Source organism: Saccostrea echinata, unplaced genomic scaffold (genome assembly GCF_033153115.1).
Source record: "Saccostrea echinata isolate AGI-Se365-2 ecotype Australia unplaced genomic scaffold, CSIRO_AGI_Sech_v1 ptg000001l, whole genome shotgun sequence".
NCBI lineage: Eukaryota > Metazoa > Mollusca > Bivalvia > Ostreida > Ostreidae > Saccostrea > Saccostrea echinata.
Window position 1 is genome coordinate 37,501,224 of NW_026889750.1, and position 16,277 is coordinate 37,517,500.

General features: G+C 33.3%; 1 protein-coding gene across 1 annotated transcript in view; it reads right to left on the reverse strand.

Moving 5' to 3' along the window:
* The window catches only part of LOC133190964 (cytochrome P450 1A2-like), a 90,652-nt gene that overhangs the window by 43,914 nt on the left and 30,461 nt on the right, over positions 1-16,277 (reverse strand). The window contains exon 3 of the mRNA XM_061326646.1: positions 16,187-16,277. This exon is cut by the window's right edge and continues 27 nt beyond it. Within this exon, the coding sequence (XP_061182630.1) occupies positions 16,187-16,277 (91 nt within the window). The remainder of the gene's footprint in view (positions 1-16,186) is intronic.

The window sequence follows — 16,277 nt, forward strand, 5'->3', positions numbered from 1 at the left end:
ATTCAAGGTGAGTCAAATAATACGTTTCTTGAATAAAAGGTAAGTAAATTCCTAATGCAGCAAAAAAATATCACTTTAAACAACAGGTACATTGTTTCCATGGTTACACTGCAAAGTAACAATTAATCCCATTTTTTCTTATGTTGTCGGTGTTGCAAGGTCCTAAGGATGTATATGTGCCAGTCATGAAATTTATTGTTTTTCCTGAAGATAGTAGCATTTACCCAATCTTAGCAACACATTTGGCATGGTAACCCTGTGTTACCATGGCAACCATGAAAGTTATTTTTAGAATAATATTGCCAATACCTAATTACTTAAGGTCAAATATTTTTATTGTTTTTTCTTAGGTTGTTGATTGAGTTTGATCATTTAACACCTATCATTAGTGAATATTGAGCGTTTTTCTGCATTTTTCAGCATCTAAAATGTATTCCAAATGTACCCATGGTTACCACTTACTTAGAGATAAATTCTAAATAGTTTCTTTATAGCATTAGTGGCAACAAGGTGTCAGGTTTTTGTGAGAATTGTTTGTTTGTTATTCTTAGTCTTTATTAAGGCTTAATAAAGATTCAAAGTAGCTGAAAATCTCAATTTTTCCAACTTTTCTGGCTGTTACCATGGCAACCAAGACACATAGCAACGAAATTTTATTTGATATATGTTTCTGGTGTCAAGTTGTAATAATGTGCAAAGTTTCATCAAAATCGGTGACCATGCGTGGCAAAGAAGTTTAAGTGGTTACAGAGAATCGCTATTAAATTCGTTAAATCAAATTCAACAATCGGGGCCTATAGAAAAATATGTATGAATTCGATATAACGATTTGTCGAATTAATTTTAACGAATATAAGTCGTTATAACAAATTAGAGAATTCGTTTTAACGAATTAAAATCGTTATAACAAATTTTTGAATTCGTGATAACGAATTCAATAAATTTGTTATAACAGATTAAATTCGTTATAACGAATTCAAAGAAACTGTTATAACGAATTAAATTCGTTATAACAAATTCGACAATTCGTTATATCGAATTCAAAAATATTTTTTGATAGGTCCTAAATGGGCTTCCGTACAAAATGTTACACTTTTCTGAAATAATTTTCTCGAATTATTAACCCAAATACCAAAAAATCCCGATTTTAACCAAATTCTTTAAACCTCTATCAATTGTTCTCGGAGCCAAATTTATTGCTGCCACCCAAAATGTCAGTATAAAAAGGTGAAATTTTCGATGTTCTCAATGTAAGGCATATGCAGAAGGGCTATGACCAAGGGTTATAAGGAATGTTTTGTTATGGGATAAATAAAAGTATATGTTAGAATATCATGTTTTTCGGGCGCGATAAATATACTCTCTGGTCGTCCGACCAATTTTTTTTCAGATCAGCGACCTATAGAGCTACAGCTTACCTTAATTCTTATACTATACAAAAGATCGCATGAATGTTAATATAAATGATTTTTAACAGTACGGCTCTATTTTCCCCATAGCTTATTATTAGTAAACCAAGTTTACTATTACTATGGAATTAATTTTCGAATTTGAAGCATGTGTTAATCATTAAAGTATTCTTTTAAGGAAATTGCAAGACCACTTGATATTACATAGTTACATATTATTAATGCAAGGAAATGCATGACATGAAGGGCAAAGCAGACAAGAAAATACCCCCCCCCCCCACCACACCACCACCACCACCACCGGCAAAAAAATGGACGGTAATTTTCCTTGTACATTCTGTCGAATTTTCAACTGCTTGACAGAAAGTACATGACAAAAAGTACATGTAAACGTGTACAGTAACTTTCAAATTTCTTTTCTGGTATCATAATAACACATAGGTATTATACTGAATAATTTCTATGGCTGTTATTGACTTAATTCGAAGTTCACATTATTAAATATTTAGTGATACCTAATATGCTATGTAATACTTATATCAGTTAAGAAAACCTTTTAAAAAGTTATGTTATGAAACTATCTTACCTGGTTACTTAAATATGGAAAACACACTGACAAGAGAAGAAATATAATCCCTTGCAATATAGGAATGTGTTTGTAAAAAACAAAACAAAACAAAAAACCAAACACTCGAAAATTTCGCCAAAAGAATATTTCTGCTCCAGAGATCGAAAAATGTATTTTGAATACAAAGTAACACACTATACCTTTAATTTTTCATCCTATAACAATACAGCTGCATATAATTATAATAGGCTGCTCTTAATCGTTTTGTTAAATAAATATAATTAAATTCATCAAAACAAAAATAACTGCACGACATTTGTTTTCTTTGACCCAATAAAAACCATGTTGTTTTTAAAGTGAGTTTAATTATTTACTCTTCATTTAAAGTTAACTGATAATTTTGGAGTGTCCCCTAAATTCCTTAATTATTCTTAAAAATAACATAATATAAGTATAGTCTTGTTTTCACTGCAAGAATTGGTCATCCTATAAAGGCTTGGGTTGAACTGTAAATTTTTAAATAAATTATCTATATAATTTTTAATAAATATCTTTCCATAAATTTTACAATTCAATCTCTGTGTATATCCTTCCATTAATAAATGTAAAGAAGTTTTCATTTTCGGTATGTAATGAAAATAATTTGCCTAAATTTGCTCAAATTAGAAATTGTTATCCAGATTGCAGACACTTTTAACCATTATATTGTAAAGTTTCTAGAACCTGTGTTTTTTTTTTTTTTAATTACACATTAACATTAACATGCATATATACTCTATCGCAGAACTACTTTGTCATGTTTGTATACGAAGTATTTTCACTGTTAAATTAGTCCTGAGTCATCAGGTCATTGCAGCAGATAGGCCAAATGTCAAAGAAGAAGGTTAGGTGTCAGCGGCATACAGCTACATGTAGCTACTATGCTACATGTAACAGTGAAAGTGTCCGCTGATTTACAAAGACAACTACAACCAACTGATTAAAGTCAAGCTGTACCATTCATTATTATGAATGATGGATGTACATTCGAATTACTTTATAAATATAATATTACATGTATTCATATTTTTTAAAACTATATTCAATGAAAGTTTTAATAACATCCATATCTGCTCAAAAACTTAATACGATATGTAACAATAAATATGAACATGTAAGCGTTTTTATCAACTTGAAAATCTTAAAGCGTCATTTTAAAGAAAGAGTTTGAGATTCAGTCTCTCCTTTTCCAAAACGTGGTCACTGTTTCAGCCCTGATGAATTAGACCGTGTGTGGTCACGCCGTGTATATATACATCTGCAGACATGCAGTGACTACCCTCTATTGTTATCTAGGTATTAGCTGTATCCCGAGTATATATATGTACATATTCACACATGGGTAGTCACTAGAGGAGAGTGGTTACAGGTGCTCGAACAGAGGCGGATCCAGTAAATTAGTCCAGTCATTGATTCGAAAGTACTTTGATAAGGAGGGAAAAAGAGATCTAATTATGAACTTCCAAATTGCAATTAATCAGTTAATCGCAATAATTAAGTTTTAACGACAAACATAATTTATTATCACATTCACGATACCTCACAGGCATACAAAACACTGTTTCAGGCCCGTAGTGCATCAATGTGTTTCAAAATAGAGAGTTTGACAAGTAAACAAAACAAAACAAAAAAAATACAAACAAACAAACAAAAAAAAAAAAAAAAAAAAAAAGAATGAATGAAAAATCCCCATTTGCCGTGATTTTCCATTGTTTGACCGTAAAACAACAAAAATATGTTTGGGTGGGTGGGGGGCTTCCAAATGAAAATTAACTTAGAAAATCTATTCTCATAAAAAGCCCCCCCCCCCCCCCCAGTGAACATGTACCCACAGGTCTGTTTTAATTAAGGAAAAACATAAGGAAGAAGGTTTAATGCTCATAGATTATATAAATATATACATAGAGGACTAGTGGATTTCTTTTCTATGGGGCAATATATAATTTTTAATATATTCGATCAGTGCATATTATCTATTCAAGATATATTACTAAAGTCAGGTACTCTTCACACAATTGCTCCGAAGAAAATAGTTCCATTCATGATCAGTAGATACAACATTACAACAAATGTTAAGAATAATGATGTATATTTAATACGTTAAAGAAAATAAAATTAACGTAAAAAGATTTTAAGAAAATCACTTTTCCCCAGAAAAGGAAATAAAAAGTTTTCATATTCCTACGCTCTCTGCCTCCTCAGTCTTTTTCACGAAAATATATAGGTCATCCTTCGATTGATAGTGATAAATCTTTTCACCAATTATATAACTGTCATGATTATTGTTCGTTAATTGCCGTATATTTTCTTTTGAGTGAGAATGTTAATCATTAACTGTGTGTGTTTTTTTCTTCTCTTTTTTTAAATAATGGAATGGTTATTATGGTTAAACACCTGCAATCGTAACTTCTCGGCAAAGCAACGTGATTTGCCGAGCTCGTCGGAAAGGATCTTCGCACGTGTGTAAACCTAGTCTATTTGATCTTGCAAACACAGGTATGTGCACCGTTCGCTAGTGACGCTTAGATCATGTAGACTGGGTATCAGTATTTGCTACGGACATCAAGAGGAGCTATACACCAGTTTCATAACAAGTGCAGGTTTTTTACTCAAGCCCTAGACTGGGCTAGAGGGACTGAGTTATCTAAAACGATGCTAGGTCATTGATCTACTCAGTTTAAAAACACGAAAATATACTATTTTTGTAATTAAAAACATTTCTAGAAACAAAATGAAGTTTATCTTCAAAACGTCTCTATATTCAAAATCTATATAAAGTGTTAAATGTCGGATTTTATTCCATGACGAAGGAATGTTCACAGCCCCAACCGATCTTGCGCTTTCCTTTGCGTTTAACAAGGGCCGTCAATGCATCTCTAGACGAGTTCATTGATTACTCTTGTTGACCCATCTTTAACATATGCCTATACTTGGAGATATAGTACTTTAATAGCACAAAATTAAAAAATAAATTAAAATCTATCCTTGATAGATCTATAGTGTTGCTATTTAAAAAAATGGGCTATCTTTGATCTTTGCTTGGACTTGTTTCGAATTTTTACAGAAGATTCTATCATTGGAAAGTTAGATGGTGGTACACATGTAGCACAGGCCCATAGTACGCGGGATTTTTTTGGAGCTCCCACCCCCCCACCCCTTCACTTTGAAAACGTTGCTACAGGCCTGTAACATGCTATTTGGATTAAATATTCCTGAAAATGAGTGAGCCGTTAAATACATCTTTAAAATTATACGGTTAATTATATTTAGTCTATGTTCTATGTGAAATTAAAACTTTTTTTTTTAGGCATCTGCAACGTTGTGATAATAAAAGTCACTACACGCATGTAACGTTATATATGTACATGCAGTTTCCTTAGTACATGCATATTTTATTCAACAAAAGATGTTGAAACTCAGTAGCCTAAATATTATGTCATTTTAGGATATTTATGGCCATTGTATAGTAGACTTTCTACAGCTTGAGTATCTCTGACGTTTTATCAGTAAATAGTTTTTTTAATTAGAAATCATCTGAGCACAATGAAAATTCGAATAAATTAAAAGCCGAATATCTTGGATATGGGGTAACCCATATCTATTCTTGTATGTACTGTATTCCAATCCTTCTCTTTATAAACAGAAATTCTTCAAAATGTAATCTTTATCTTGCGTTCAATCAAACGCACCCAGGAATCAGACACTTCGAAGCACGTGTACCGACTGGCAGCTGAAGTAAGCCTGTTCTAGTGTTTTTCAATGGATTTAATACGAAGTTAAACTGTACATCTTGTGGCACTGTAAGTGATTGAGAACCATTTAATATACAATTAATGAATTATTGATGGAGGATGCATACATGAGACAAGTTCATACTTCAGGCTTTGCATGCCTAATACAGAAGACTGACCACTCATTCACTGATCAGCTGTTCCGTTCTAAGATGCTTCTGTTCACCAGCTTTACAATGTACATGTAAGTAAACACACAAACAAACTTTGTCTGTCCCTAAACAGCCAAACACACATTTTAAAATACATATGTACCTTGTCAAGTGAAAACACATTGACCATGTTGAAATATGGCGGCTCTGACATAAATGATTGACCCCAATGTGAGAGGGTGGGGGTTAAGATAATGTGATTAAAGTGAATCAGAAGTCCATTGTCATTTCATAGGCGAGAAGCTAAGGTTTGTTGACATAATTTTTCTTCTGAAAAAATAGCAAAATTAATACTTACCAAATAATTTCATGGAGATCAATGATTTTCTTTTAAAAAGGTCTGACATCTATACAGGGAAAGATGGATGCATGCATCTTTATATTTATTCAGAGTATAACTTTGGACAATACAGCCAATCAGTTTATAATAATGACAATTGCAACATGTTTTACAGAAGTTAAGACCATCAGTCTCTCAATGAGTTTAAAAGGGGTTGGTGGTGGTGGAGGTGGGGGGGGGGGGGTTGTTCCAGTAATGGAGCATTTGAACCTTGTATTTCATAAGAGGAAAAAATATTGTTTGCTTATAACCAAAACTCTTTTTATTACTATTATTGTAGTAATTTACATGTACTTAAATTTAAAAACAAAAATAAATTATCAAACTTGTGTTACAGTATCAAATTAACATGACCACATGAGTAAAATACTATATAATATGCATAAAGTCACAGCAGTGGAACAAAATCAAAATGTATTTTGACTTAATTTGTATATATATAAAAATGTCAGTACATTTTAAAAATAATGTAAACTTTACAATGTTTTACATAATTATTAATCGTCCGCATGCTCTAGAGTCGCAGAGTAAGGAGTTGATCCTTATGTCGTGGTTTGAATCCCACTGTGGGATGTGCAGACTGATTCTTCGGATGAGACTGTATAAACCGAGGTTCTGCGTCGCAATACATGCTGGCACAAAAAAGATCCCTCACTGCTCAATGGCCCTGCGTACCAAGCATAGGTCAAAATTTGCAGCTCTCCACCCGCAAGTGGTGGTGTCTCCATATGAGTGAAAAATTCTCAAGAGGGATGTTAAACAACAAACAAACAAAACATAATTATTATACTTAGTTATAGAATTTTAAAAGTTAGAAATCATAAATGAATGTGCCCCATTCACTTACTGTTATAGATCTACATATGTTTATATGTACAATTCATATTAGTTTCTAGTTAAAAATTCAATGCTTATCCACAATTCAATTGTAGTTTTCCTTTACATGTATAATTTGCAAATACTAAAGAAGAATTTAATTGAAATATATATGACTTTCTGTATCAAGTGATACATTTACATTTTTAAAGTACAAATATAGTCTTTAAAATTTACGAAGACTATTTCATTGTTAACATTGCAATAAAAGTTCATTGACACAAAGATTGAAAATGGCTTAATGGTTCAAAAGTGATAAAATCATTCCTGACTGACATGTGCATTCCAAGTGTAAATATTCTTTAACTAGAGTAAAAAACACTAATTCCTAGCTCATGATCATTAATCATATTGATACTTCTAATTTGATATTTGAACAAATTAAGGACCTTATTATGATACATATGTAGAGTGCACAGTGAAAGATTGTGAGATCTAAATAAACAGTTTAAAGCAAAAATTCCCCCTTTCACTACTTTTAGAGTTAATCCCTAGGACATGGATTCATGATATTCAAAGGATTGTATCAAATGATATGAAACTAATAATTTTAGATCTTTAAAAAAAATCTGTCTGCAAGTATAAACATTAGCAATTTAACACACATTTACTTGTGTTTATCACTATGATATATAAACAACTAACAAAAGCCAATGACAGAAGTAAAGTAGAGAGTGATCAGGGGGTCATACAACCTAAATTCTTCCCTTATGTATATATGTGGGCATGAAAGCTATAACTAAGAACTGATTGATAAACTAATTGACCATTTTAGTAATAATTAAGTCCTGTACTTATGTATCATTTTAACTGGAATTTTAAATTTAAAAAGTGGAAATAATAGAGAAATATTGACTACATGTACAGTACATGTATAAGTTGTATTATGTTGGTAAAGATTGTAAAAATAGATTGTAAGTTTAGCTTAAATACATTAAGTAGAGTTATGTGTACATATCATTTGTAAATAAGCTATTAAGATTTCTGATGACTTGAGCAGTGAATCCAATATGTGCTCAGGAAAGTTTTACCTTAATTTTTGGAAAAGCGAGACAAATTTTGTTTTTGGACTGTAAGGTCCTTTTACCAATATATATTACGAAAGCCTATAAAGATCAAACTACGGTAAAAAAAAAAATTAAAAGGCGTTATAACGCCTTTTGAAAAGGCGTTATAACGCGGAAAAAGGCGTAATAACGCGAAAAAAAAAGCGTTATTACGCCTTTCCAAAAGGCGTTATTACGCCTTTCCAAAAGGCGTCATTACGCCTTTCTAAAAGGCGTTATAACGCCTTTCTAAAAGGCGTTATTACGCCTTTCCTAAAGGCGTTATTACGCCTTTTCAAAAGGCGTTATTACGCCTTTCTAAAAGGAGTTATTACGCCTTTCCTAAAGGCGTTATTACGCCTTTTCAAAAGGCGTTATTACGCCTTTTAAAAAAGGCGTTATAACGCCTTTCCAAAAGGCGTTATTACGCCTTTCCAAAAGGCGTTATTACGCCTTTCCAAAAGGCGTTATAACGCCTTTCTAAAAGGCGTTATCACGCCTTTCCAAAAGGCGTTATTACGCCTTTCTAAAAGGCGTTATCACGCCTTTTTAAAAGGCATTAATACGCCTTTCAAAGAGGCGTTATTATGCCTTTTGAAGGGCCATTATTATGTCTTTGACAGGCCCGTGCTTTTAAAGTGGGGGGGGGGGGTCCCATAAAATTGACAAGCAAACAAAAAAAACAAGAAACCCCCCCCACCGGAAAAAATAAACTGCCTAAACTTGAGGGGAAACTTTTTCTAATTTTTCGGTAAAAACTTTTTTTAAATGCAATGACTTGCCCGAGTTTAACCATACTGCAACAAAATGTTAAGGGACCAAGCAATCAATTAATGATTTTTTATATTTAAACTATAGCAAGACTATTCTCCCAAAAAGTGGGGTGGGGACAACCCCCCCCCCCCCCCTAACTCACATTCGTACTACCGGCCTGTCTGAAAAGGAGTTGTATCTAAAAATGGAAAGGCGTTATTTTAAATAGTAAATATATGAAAGATTGAACCAAAGCCATCTTTATTCATGCAAAATTTAGATTATAGTTTTAATATTTAAAATTATATTATAAATTATAGTATTTTCTATATTCCTGCACATCTCGCAGACAGTTGTTTGCATTTTGCATGCATATTAAGAGAAGTCAACACTCTACTTTTGAAAATCCAGGATATAGGCAGAACCAGCTTTGGGCTTTGTTAGCCACATATTAAAAATTCATGTCAAATTTGAAATATTTTTCTCTCCTCTTGGTAAAAAACAGGCAAAGTATTTGCATAGGTATAATGAGCAATTAGCCTTCAACAAAATTTCTGAAATCCATACACCTTGGTAGAAGCGTCTGGCATCAGAGAAGGACTAAGTTGGTTTAACACTGAAAATATTTTACACATTTAAACATCTTTTTTCCTAGAAATCTAATTATAATCAGCCCCCAGGGTGGGCTAAGTAAGTCATAACGCCTTTTGGAAAGGCGTAATAACGCCTTTTGGAAAGGCGTAATAACGCCTTTTGGAAAGGCGTAATAACGCCTTTTGGAAAGGCGTAATAACGCCTTTTGGAAAGGCGTAATAACGCCCTTTGGAAAGGCATAATAACGCCTTTTTTGCGTTATAACGCCTTTTGGAAAGGCGTAATTACGCCTTTATTTGCGTTATTACGCCTTTTTTCGCGTTATAACGCCTTTTGAAAAGGCGTTATAACGCCTTTTAATTATTTTTTTTTACCATAGTTTGATCCTAATAGGCTTTCGTAATATATCATATATGACAATGACAAAACTTTATTCTTGAGCACAAAACTGCAGTTAACAGTTGTAAAGAACAATATATATTATAACAAATATACATGACAATTGGCATTGTGTGACAGAACCGGACCAGGCGGACCTATATATACATACATCACATACATGCATGTAAATGCAGCAGATAAATATCCACTTAACAATAAATGCATGCATTTTAAGAGTACATTATCATACAATGTAGTGCAATGTTTATATTTCATCAATCCTCAATTATTAGGTGTGGTGGGTTTCACGGTCATATAGAGATGTAAAGGATTAGTGAACATCCAATTTCTAATTAAGAGATCCAAGGAGAGTTAATAAAGCTCATTTTTTATGAGATATATAAGGTCTCTGTTATCTTTAAAAATCTCAGTAAATTTTATGTAGGAAATATTTAGAAAATAAAAAAAAAGCTTTGAATAACAGCAGGACCACACAAAATCCCACAAAACATATGTTTTTTTTTTTTACTGGGATGGGGGTTTTAAGTTTAATTTTCATATTTTGTGTATTCATAACAACTTTCCAAATCCTCTGGCCCTTGATTCAATCCACAGGGTGACTCTTAGTATTGATCATATTAATTTTATTGAAAATTCAAATTGACTTTAAAAATCCTGTGGCCCTTGGTTTAGTCCCCAGAATGGGACTGACTAAGTCATATTTCGAGAAATTGTCGGCATCCCAAGTTAAAATTTTTCGAGCAGATTTCTTTATAAATATACTTTGTACTTATGTGGCGTACATTAATCTGAGATGCATGGAGGATGCTTCTATTGTGTTTCATTGTACCAGACAAGGTTTCAGATGCTGCAATTTCAGCTAAAGAATGACCAAGTTAATGTTTTTGAAGCAGGTTAAAACTTTAGGAGCAGGTCTCATTCCCAAGTAATATAAGCCCTATATTGATCAAACTTGAATGGATGATACATCTAAGGATGCATGTTTTGGATGCTGAATCTGACCTACATTTTCTGGATGAGTGACTAGATTAAAGTTTATGAAGCATGTTCATTCTAAACTAACTAAATGCTATATGTTGACCAAACTTACACGGATGACACATCTAAGGATTTTACACTACCAGACTTTGGATGCTGGATCTGAACTACATTTTTCCTTATGAAAGACCAGGTTAATGTTTTTTTTAGCAAGTTCATTCTCATTCTAAAGTTAATATTACTATAAACCCTATTCTGACCAAACGTGTATGGATGAAATATCAAGGATGCACACTACTGGACTTGCTTCAGATGCTGAATTTGACCTATATTTTTCAAATGAGTGAACATGATAAAAAGTTTTTAGGAGCAGTTTCTTTCTAAAGTGTCTAAAAGCCATACCTTAACCAACTTTGAATTGAAGAGTCATTTATTGATGAACACTACCAGAGTTGCTTTTGATACAGGATTTGACCTACATATTTCAGATGAGTGAACAGGTCAAAGTTTTTGGAGCAGGTCCATTACCAAGAAACTATAATACCTATATCTAACTAAACTTACAAGGATGATGCATCAAGGTATAAAAATTCTAAAATTTGATTGAAATGCTGGATTTGACTTACATTTTCTGGATGATTGACTAGATTAGAGATTTTAGATAAGTTCATTCCCAACTATCCACAAACTCCTTCAGAAAAAAATTACATAATTGTTGCATCTAGGAATGCTCACCACTAGATTATTAGTTTAGTGTTTTAGTGTTGAAATTTGCCTTTCTTAAAGACAACATTTGTTGAGGTGGGCCCTGTTATCTCTGATTACCTATGTTTTGTGTGTTTCCTCCTATTGTTTTCTTATGGATGCCAGTATAAACTGTGATCAAACAAAGCATTCCCTTCATTACACACATCAATATAGCAAGGTACATGTATTTTATATCCTATGGGATAAAAATTCCCAAAATGATACGTCATAGGACTTTAAATCCTATGAATAGCTAATAATGGGATTTTTAATCCTATTTCTCCAATGATGGGATAAAAAATCCCATGACGGGATAAAAAATCCCATGGGAGGAAATATCCCTCACAGATTTTTTTCTCCCATGGGATTTTGGTGGGATTTCAGGTGGGATGAAAAATCCCCCCATTCTCCCATGGGATTTTAAGTTTTGGGAGAAGTTTATAAGAAAACTACAACATTGTAGAAGTTAAGATTGACAAGATGAGATGAGAATAAAAAATCCCACCAAAATCCAGGAAAATTTTTTAATTATGTCTTTTCGAAAGGGTACCTAAAAGTCCGGACTATGTCGTGTCCGGACTTAAATGTCGCAGTGTAATTATTTAGTATTTATTTTGGATAGGTTTATCATTTGTAGCAAGTTTATTTCGGTTATGCGCATAAAGATTTCACCTTCACTTGTCTAATGAAACTAGTTATCTGTATATGGGTCAAGCTTCTAGCTCATTTATTAAAAAGGACTCGAACAAAATAACAAGTACATGAGATCAATTATATGTTAAAGAACAACTTTTTAGTGACAGCTATATTCGAAATATTTACCATTTTTGAGTTATAAAACGAAAACTTTCAAGGACCCTAGATTCCTAATTTAAGGGACCAGCCCCTTTTTGGTGGTGCAAAATGAAAGACCTTAAAATTGTGCACAATTTTTATTCTACATGTCTTAACAAAATTTTTATAGTTTAAAAGATATATAGCAAAATATGTGTAAATTTTCGCACTTTTAGACATTCTAATTTTTTACCCCTATCTAGCGCCATATTGAATGCAGAAATCAAAAAACAAAAATAGATGTGCACAACTTCAATGCTTCTATTATTAAAATTCAGTAGTATTTCTGCTCCAGCTTTTTTAGTCTCAAAGCCTTTGTCTGGAAACGAACCCCCCTATATTTTCATTTAAAGGGAAATAATTCCAAAGTGGAAGGGGACTTTTTAAATGTATGACAACATTCTGATAGAGTTTGTTAACGTCTATAAATTCTGAAAATTTGAGCAAAATCTGTTGAGAAATGAGCGAGATATGAGGTCTGAAAGTTGGCATCTAGAAAGGAGAAGAGCAACGAATAGGTCTTCCGTTGGAGCAGTGACCTTGAGTCAAGGTCATGCCATATTCTAATATGATAAATAATCTTGTAAGGGACTATCAACTTGCAATGCTTCGCCAGTAGAAAGACAATAAAATAAAGTACACTTTCTATTTCGTGACCTTGAACTTGTCCAGATGACCTTGCGTCAAGCCATGAAACACTCTGGTTATGACGCAAACCTATCTGTGTGACAAGTTAACACATGTTCTTTCAGACCACACATCCAGTAAAAGCATCTTGTTCTTAGTGACTTTGAACTTGAGTCAAGGCCCTGACACAGTCTGTATGATACCAACAATACCCTTCTGAGTGTTTCCGACTTGACAAGTTTACACGTTTTTTTTTTCATTTCATTTCCATATAGTTGTAATTTATTATGTTTAACTCGCTGGCTATTAATTTTATTGTAAATATATTTTATGTCCAATTTAGATATTGAAAAACGTCGGAGTCTTTGAGTACGTGTACAAGGCGCATTACGTTACCCTATCACATCATGTTTTATAACGCAGACCATACATGTACATACAGTCAACGTTATAGAAAGGTTAAAAAAAACCATTTTATTCATCAAAAATCTCTGCTTAATTATCTTTGCCGATTTCTTACAGAACTAGAGTGTTCCCAGGAACGCATGTGTCGCCTGCTTTTAGCTTCATTAAAGATGTAACTAAGTCTAAAAGCTAGCAGCTATTTATTTGCTATGGCATGGCATATAGTTCATGCAAAAAAAAAAAAAAAACAAACAAACAAACAAACAAAAAACAATCCAGTGATAGTAAGACTGCGATAGAATCTAACAATCAAATAGAAATGCAAATCCTTAACTCCTGAAAGCTAAAATGGATATTAATGAAATTTGAATAAATTTATAATAAATAATTATTTATAAATTATTTAAGTACGTGATTTCAACAATCCTTCAAAAGAGGCTTCAGTCTGTCATATCCGCAATTGTCAGTCTACACCATCCATTTTGGAATACCGATCCCGTTGTATTTTTATAGTACTTAAATTTCAGTTTTTGTGTTTTCTTTATTTCATACAGTGTAAGAAAATATTGTGTCTAAAATCTAAAGAAATATGATGATCAGGACTCAGTAAAATAGTTAAAATACTTAGTAACAAATCATTTAGCAGATCTATTTTTGTTTGTATTTGACAGTGCTATGACAGTAATGCATTTTCACTATATACATTGTAATCAATAAAGCCCCACCCACCTCCAGAACCTCTAACCCAGAGGCCATGACTTTCATATTTTTGGAGGAGGCGTCCTTGCAATTCATTAATATGCAATTAGTTTGTCTAAAAAAACGAGACAGAGAGGAAGATTTGCTTAAAAAAAAAATATTAATTTTTACTATACAATCAACCCTAACACCAGAATTCCTGACCCTTGGGCCATGGATTTCAAGATCATAACCATGCACTGTGTATGATTGTTAAATGCCCAAGGACAGATAAAAAGATTTTTAAAGAATCATGCACTTAGTTTGATTGCTTAAAAAGGTTTTCAATGAAAAAGGTGAGGATTACGAAGTGATCGATCTCAAAAAATCTATAAACAATATAGTTGTTTGAAGAGGGCATAAAACACAAACCAAACCCCTGGAAATTCCCGAGGCGGGATCAGGTTCTTAGGAGGAGTAAGTATCCCCTGTTGACCGGTCACACCCAGCATGAGCCCTATGAATTGATCAGGTAGACTGAACATTCCGTAGTCAAATTCAGTGGAAAAAACAAAGGCCTAACAATTGGTATGAAACAAGTCAGCCAAAATACGACCCAATGTTAATACAAGTGGTTTCTTCTCATGTAGAAGTTTTTGAATATTTTTCGCTGCATAGGATAAAAAAAATGGTCGGCTAATAAAGGAGTACAATCAGTACCCATCGCAGAATTCCAATAGTTTGTTGGAAGACCTGGACTCCAAAGACTACAGAAATAATGCATTTTACTTTATCATCAATGGAAGAAGCAGCCAGGAGCAGAGAAGATTTATAAAGAAATAATGCATTTTCACTATATAATAAATAGTTTTTGTTTGTTTGTATGTTGTTTAACGTCCCTCTCGAGAATTTTTCACTCATATAAAGACGCCACCACTTGCTGGTGGAGAGCTGCAAATTTTGTCCTATACTCGGCACTTACGGCCATTGAGCAGTGAGGGATCTTTTACGTGCTAGCACCTACTGCGACACGGGACCTCGGTCATCCGAAGGACCGGTCTCCACATCCCACAGTGGGATACGAACCCCGACGTAAGGATCAACTCCTTACTTCGCGACTCTAGAGCAGACGCTCTAACCAGTGCGCCACGCGGGCAACATATATAAGAGCGCTAGCCCCACCCTAACACCTGAACCCCTGACCATGAGAGATAAGAGATATAACTCTATAATTTTGGTAAAAATTGCGTTTTTCACTATTGAATTCAACGGAAAACATTATTTTAACATCTCCCCCCCCCCCCCCCCCCCCGGTGAAACAAAAATTCCTTTTTATAGGTTTTGTGAATTGTTATTTCTCAAATTCATACCAAAGCTTTTTTTGTTTCGCAGGTAGGGGGGGATATGTTAATAGATTAAAAAAACCCCTCCAATAATGGTCAATTTATTACCATTCTCAAATCAGATTACAAATAAAATCATCAATCTTACTTAAATTAAATATACGGAAAAATTGTAAGGTCATTTATCCACTTCCATTAGAATCTGAAAATCTGGCGATGTTTTAAAGCCTGATTTCAATGAATAAAATGTTTAACCCCCCTTATGAAAAAGAGTCCTAAAAGGGGGCATTTAAGTTTTTGACACTGGTAAAAAATTATTAATCAATTGATAATGAACATTTTATTGGCCAAATTGCCATTTATACGTATTGAATGAAGTGGGTGTAAAATGTAGGCGGGAATCGAGAGTTAGCGTGCATTGTTCTTTGTTCACCGGTTCCTGAGAAGCTAAAAATGTTTAATGTTGACGGACGACGCGCGCCCAACAACAAAAACGGATAGGTCATTTGAGAGACTCGGGTGACCTAAAAGTGGACGAAAATTTATATGTATATACTGTAATCCATCACTTCTAAAATATAATAGCTAAATTCCTGAACAATACCTGCTCCAACCATATCAGAGATAATGCACTTTATTTCATTGTCTGTAAGGTGTTGAGCATGTGCCTCCACTGCATTTTTCAATTCGTGGTA